The following is a 6,811-nucleotide window of genomic DNA, read 5'->3' on the forward strand; positions in this document are numbered from 1 at the left end:
CCGATATATGAAGTCGTGGAATTAACACATTATTATGTCTAATTTGGACAACAAGGTAAGGTACTTTTTAAATTAAAAAAATAAATAAATAAGATAAATAAATTAAAAACATTTTCTTGAATAAAAAAGAAAGTAACACAATATAAAAACAGTTACATAGAAACTAGTAATTAATGAAAATGAGTAAAATTAACTGTCAAAGGTTAGTACTATTAGTGGACTAGCAGCACACACAATCATGTGTGCTTACGGACTGTATCCCTTGCAGACTGTATTGATATATATTGATACATAATGTAGGAACCAGAATATTAATAACAGAAAGAAACAACCCTTTTGTGTGAATGAGTGTAAATGGGGAGGGAGGTTTTTTGGGTTGGTTCACTAATTGTAAGTGTATCTTGTGTTTTTTATGTTGATTTAATAAAAAAATAAAAAATAAAAACCCGATACCGATAATAAAAAAAACGATACAGATAATTTCCGATATTACATTTTAAAGCATTTATTTATCTCTAGACACTACTCTTTTGTTCAAAATGGATTTTCTCAAAAAGGTGACATTGACAAACAGAAGTTACACTTTCGAAAATAAGATTTAATACAAATATTCTTGCTGTTCCACGCGCAACAGATGAACATCGTAATGTGGCATAAGGGACTTAACAGGACAAAAAAATCACTGTAAATAATCCCTGAGTGTGCCTTAAGTGAACACATTTCAAAAATGACTTTTAAGAACAATATCCCCATGTGTCCTTGTTTATAATGAAATTGCTAAATAGTCCATGTTGGTGATGATCTGAAGCAGATTGTCCAGTTCTGTAAAATTAAAAATACTGCAGTTAAAAGCTTTGTCGGCATATCAAGTCAGCACTGGATAATTGGAGTCTATTGTCTGGCCAGTGACGTTGTTGACAGGTGTCAAGTCTCTGCTGGAGGTGTTAACGTGATCGCTGTCGCTGTTGATGGTGATGAAAGACGACGAGCGTTTCTCCGCACGCTCGCTGCTCTTGTGCCTTCTGCTCTTCTTCTTGTGCTTCTTCTTCTTCTTGTGACGCCTGCTCCGGTGGGAAGCACTTGTCTCGTTGTCGAGCTCCACTTTCGGACTGCTGTTCTCCTCTTCCCTGGTCTTATCTTTGCTTTCACAAGTGTCGTCGTCTTTGGGATGGTCCTCCAAATGTCGCAGTTTGTACTTTCTCTTGCCGCCAGGCTTGTCGCGATGCGATCTCTTCGAGAACGTTGACGGTGAGCGACTGCTGGAATAAGTCCTAGACCGAGACTTCTCTCTATCTCGTCGCCTTGAGTCTCTGCTACGACTCCTTGAGCGAGCGTGTCGATACGAAAGCTTTCGGCTACTGCGAAAGTAGGATTCTTTCCTATGGTATTTACTGTCATCATTTGTGTGGTGAGATTCTCTGCTGCTGGAGTATGAATATTCTCTACTGTGACAGGTAACTGAGCTCCTGCTGTGACATCTGTGCTCTCGGCTTGACTTCTTCCTCTTGTGCGAGCTGCGTTTCTGGCTTGATCGGTCACGACGGCCTCGGTCTTTACTTTCCAATTGGCTGGATGTGTTGTGTCGGCCAGAGTTAAGTGTACCAGATCTTTTCTGCGGTTCAGGAGGCTCTTCTTTAATGTTGTCACTGATAGACTCTGAATCGGAGGAGAGGTGCACCAGCTCAGGAGTTCTATCGACATTGGGCTTCACATAACCTACAATGAGACAATCGTCGCTGTCCGAAGACAAACTATCCTCAACTTGTATTTGGGTCGATTTTGTTTGATCAGCTGGAGAATCCGCCAACTCTTGCGCTCCTTCCTCAACGCTGCTATCTGAATCAGAGTTCTGGACCGACTCCGTTTCTGCCCTGCTTTGCTCTGCCGTGGTGGAGTACGACGGCCCGGGCGTCTCATCGTCCCACAGGGAGAGGCTCAGATTGGACGTGTTGTATCCTGGCGTTCGAGGGGGTTCTAAGTGCACAGAGCTTCCCTCATCCTCAGAGATGGCTATTACAGATGAGGTGGAGCTGCTGTCTGAATTAGAGGACTGGGTCGAGCCGTCATACACGGCGTGCTGATCGTAGGCTTCCATGTTGAAAGGGGACTTTGCAAAGCTAATGAACTCGTGCAGGAAATGTTCCGTGCGGCCCTGAAGAAATGGTCGGAGCTCCTCCTGGATGGCTCCGTCTTCCACATCGACACGTGTGATGCGTGACATGATGATGTGCTGCACTATGTTAACCAGGGAGCCGTGAGCTCCATAGAGCACCACCAGCTCTCGTTTAAGCCACGGGATGAGCCTGTGTAGGCAGGCAGGATTCCTGCGATAGAACTCAGCCGAGGTGTCCCGGCAGCGACCACCGTCGCGGACGTTGCGAACCCTCAGCCCCTGTCGGTAGAGATCCCGCCTGAAGTTGATCATTTCTTGCTCTCTGACGTTGTGCAGTGTCCTGCCTTCGCTTGCGGCTTTCCTCCTGGCCGCCATCGTCATCATAACGCGCCTCATGAAGCGAGTCTCACGCTGCTGGGGAGGATTTGCTGGTGATTCAAATAGGACACCGTTGTCTGGCGGGGTGGAGGTCCGTCCCCATTGTTGTCGTTGCACTCCAGTAAGAGTAGTGCGGTACCTAAAGCGCACGCCACCAAACATCCCAAACGATCCATTCGTCACTGGCTTCAGGTCATATTGTTTAAAGTCCTGCTCCGATTTGATACTGTGATATATTGAATTAAACGGCTGCTTGCATAAAGGGCATTCGGCCTTGTTCTTAGACCACTCATGGATGCAGCGAAAACAGAACTTGTGAAGGCAGATGTCCAGATAGGAAATGTTGTTAAATATGTCCAAGCAGATAGGACACTTTGAGTCGGGCGACACCTCGGCAGATTGGGTTTCTGGTGTTTTCCTCCTGTTCCTCTTCTGATTCTGCTGAAGGGCAAGCTTTATGGCCGACATGACCTAGAACAAAAAAAGTGGTTATAATTCTCACTATTTGGATATTTTACCATGAGATTCTCAGCATTAGTTTAAATTGTGTAGCTGAATAGAAACATGTTTATTAGGTCCATTGGAGATATTTGCTCGTCCAAGTTCATCTAAATGACAGAAGGGCTCTGCTGTTTTTAAGACCTGGTCGAAGATCCTTGCTATACAACATGTATTACTAATATTTTGAAGAACCTACTGCAATAAATGTTAGTAAGTTATCCTCTACATTACAGATGAGTTCTGCAGTTTTGACATTAGTCTAAGATTTTATTTAGGGGTGTCAGACTAAATCACACTGGGGACCAAAAGTTGAAACACACTTTTAGATCAGGTTTGATTGAACCGTTAGTTGAGTAGCAATGTAAATAGTAGACTGTACATTAGTGAAGGCAAAACATCTGGTTTATTGGCATAACAACTCTAATTAACCCTCACAATGTGGTGAATGTTTATATTCTAAAATGGACCAGATCATAAAATTATATGTAAGTAATATTTGAAAACACTATATTCTTTTGTCGCAAACTCGGATCTAACCATATAAGGTTTATTACTTTATGTATACAATGTTTAATGCTGTTTTTTATTCTAAATAGATAATTTTGGACACCAAGTTGTCTCAAGATATATATATATATATATATATAATTAGAGATGTCCGATATTATCGGCCGATAAATGCTTTAAAATGTAATATCGGAAATTATCGGTATCGGTTTCAAAAAGTAAAATTTATGACTTTCCTAAACTCCGCTGTGTACATGGACGTAGGGAGAAGTACAGAGCGCCAATAAACCTTAAAGGCACTGCCTTTGCGTGCCGGCCCAATCACATAATATCTACGGCTTTTCACACACACAAGTGAATGCAAGGCATACTTGGTCAACAGCCATACAGGTCACACTGAGGGTTGCCGTATAAACAACTTTAACACTGTTACAAATATGCGCCCCACTGTGAACCCACACCAAACAAGAATGACAAACACATTTTGGGAGAACATCCGCACCGTAACACAACAGAACAAATACCCAGAACACCTTGCAGCACTAATTCTTCGGGGACGCTACCCCCCCCCCCCCCCCACCCCAACACCTCAACCCTGCCCACCTCAACCTCCTCATGCTCTCTCAGGGCATGTCCCAACTTCCAACCTGCTGTTTTGAGGCATGTTAAAAAAAATAATGCACTTTGTGACTTCAATAATAAATATGGCATTTTTTTCCATAACTTGAGCTGATTTATGTTGGAAAACCTTGTTACATTGTGTAATGCATCCAGCGGGGCATCAAAACAAAATTAGGCATAATAATGTGTTAATTCCACGACTGTATATATCGGTATCGGTTGATATCGGTAATTAAGAGTTGGACAATATCGGAATATAGGCAAAAAAGCCATTATGGGACATCTCTAATATATATATAATATTAAACAGTGAGGGTACTATGATGGTCGTACTGAGATATTTCTAGAATCTCCCCCCTTTCAGAACTCTACATTGTTTAATAGAATCGTAGTAGTAATAGTGTAGTTAAACCATACTTGCCAACCTTGAGACCTCCAATATCGGGAGGTGGGGGTGGGGGGTTGGGGGGGGCGTGGTTATTTACCGCTAGAATTCACCAACTCGAGTATTTCATATATATTTCATATATATATACACACACATATATATATATATATATATATATATATATATATATATATATATATATATATATATATATATATATATATATATATATATATATATATGTATATATATACATGTATGAAATATTTGACTTTCAGTGAATTCTAGCTATATATATATATATTTATTTTATTTACATAAAATAAATACTTGAATTATCTATCCATTAGATGGCAGTATTGTCCTGTTTAACTTCTCTGTTCATGACTGAGAAATCATTTCGGCCACTGTGTTCAATGGAGAAGTCTGTTCTACATATTTACAGGCAACATACACCTTCCCCTTCGAACTGTCCTGGATGAACTGAAATTCTTGTTTCCATTCGTTTTGGAACTTGCAAGCGTATTTATATTGTGGGGAAGTGGACGTGAGAATAGGCTGTCCCCACTCAGTCTCAGGTCCGCATTGAGCTGGAGGGGGCGTGGCCTCCAGCTCCGGCTGAATACCGGGAGTTTGTCGGGAGAAGGGAGGTTGTCGGGGAGGCGCTGAATAACGGGATTCTCCCGCTAAAAACGGGAGGGTTGGCAAGTATGAGTTAAACGAAGTCAAGAACATTTGTATTGCCTGGTTCGGTGTTTCTGATGTAAGACCCAATTGCACTGTTCTTCCATACATCCACACCCAACTATGTATTTATTAAAGTGGGTTCTTTTTGTGTTAGATCATTATTGTCTGTGGTTGTATATCATATCATATATTATGACATGACGGATAGCAACTTTTTTAACCTTCACTCCTTCTGCTCACAGACGGCAACAAACTATATGTAACTGTGAATGCTACCTCAAAGCAAACGTTAAAAATAAGTGCATTGAGAGTCGATAATGTTTGAAACAAGATCTGCTCGGTTAGCTAGCCGGCTACGGCTAGCTGGGTGACGTCGAATGCTAACTAGCTAGCTCGGCTAAGATTTCAACGAGTAGTTACGTTTGCCATAAAATAAAGCATATTTACCTCTGATTTTAACTCGCCGCCGTAGTTTGGTCTTTTCGTCAGTTAGAATCGTACTTGTACAAATATTTGAGACATTCCAATACTCTTTACAAGCCACAAATATATCTCAGCATTATCATTTCCGACCATACGCTGCTACAGTACATTTTAGTATTCGTCGTCAACTTCCGCTTTTCGCAATAAAAGCTTAAGACTTCCGGTCTGGGAAAATATAAATTTTTACCGGGGAACGTGTAATGTACACGAATATAAAAAATAACTACTAAAGCTTTTTCGAGTACATTATTGTTTCAATAATTATAATGGTAACGATAATTGACCTTTCTTTGCTTAGCACTGTTGTCAAATATGGTGCCTACTTCCTGTAAACTGCAGCAACAGTAAGACGCATTAAAATCAGAATCAGAAATATTTTATTAAAATTAAAATTTTCAGCACAATCCCATTCAAGAGCAGACAAACATTACAGGGAGACAGAAAAGGATCGCTGACGGGTCTGCCAACTTCCGGCGCCCCTTACAATAAAGGTGAGATACAGGTAAACAATGGGGCGGTGGGGCGTGAGAAAAAAAAAATCGGACTAAGCCTGGGCCCCTGTAGAGGGGGTCCAGACTGAGGCCAAGGGAAAAAACAACTCATAGCCATAGCACACATCCCTCTTACATGTATGTAAGAGGGAAACATCAAAGAACACAAAGGACATTAAAGACATTAAAAGAGCATAGCTGATGCAACCAGCGACTTCTACATAAGCTATGAATAAAAAGTAAAAGAATCATATACACTGTGGTGGCCTCTGCGGTGTTCCACGCCACCAAAATGATTCCCGGGCGCGGCGCCGCTGCTGCCCACTGCTCCCCAAGGGGATGGGACAAATGCAGAGGACAAATTTCGCCACATCTAGTGTGTGTGTGACAATCATCGGTACTTTAATCTTAATCTTTAATCGTCTGCTGGGGTGGAGGTAGCATGGCCAGAGACAGGAGCAGACCCAACAAAGCAGCCAAGAGAGCCGACTCCACTCTCGGCCACCCACTAACTCGGCCAGTGTCCAGGCCGCGGATGAGCGAGGATGCGTCTAAGGAGACTGAGGTGTCCGATGTCTGCTCATTCAGCCAAGACACTGTGAAGCCTGGCCGTCCCGGGGCTCAGTGCTAGCTCCGCAGCCC

General features: G+C 42.1%; 1 protein-coding gene across 1 annotated transcript; it reads right to left on the reverse strand.

Annotated features, from left to right (window-relative positions):
* Window positions 1–577: 577 nt before the first annotated feature.
* toporsa (topoisomerase I binding, arginine/serine-rich a) lies at window positions 578–5,810 on the reverse strand. The gene is made up of 2 exons (XM_062026833.1): window positions 5,643–5,810; window positions 578–2,962 (listed from the first exon to the last, which is right to left on the reverse strand). The coding sequence occupies exon 2, from the start codon at window positions 2,957–2,959 to the stop codon at window positions 866–868; it is 2,094 nt and encodes a 697-aa protein (XP_061882817.1). The 5' UTR covers window positions 2,960–2,962; window positions 5,643–5,810; the 3' UTR covers window positions 578–865.
* Window positions 5,811–6,811: the final 1,001 nt, after the last annotated feature.

This window comes from Entelurus aequoreus, linkage group LG18 (genome assembly GCF_033978785.1).
Source record: "Entelurus aequoreus isolate RoL-2023_Sb linkage group LG18, RoL_Eaeq_v1.1, whole genome shotgun sequence".
Lineage (NCBI taxonomy): Eukaryota > Metazoa > Chordata > Actinopteri > Syngnathiformes > Syngnathidae > Entelurus > Entelurus aequoreus.

What these genes read in the sequence shown, in the direction of transcription:
- toporsa (XM_062026833.1), bottom strand. Translation starts at nt 2,959, where the DNA reads ATGTCGGCCATAAAGCTTGCCCTTCAGCAGAATCAGAAGAGGAACAGG.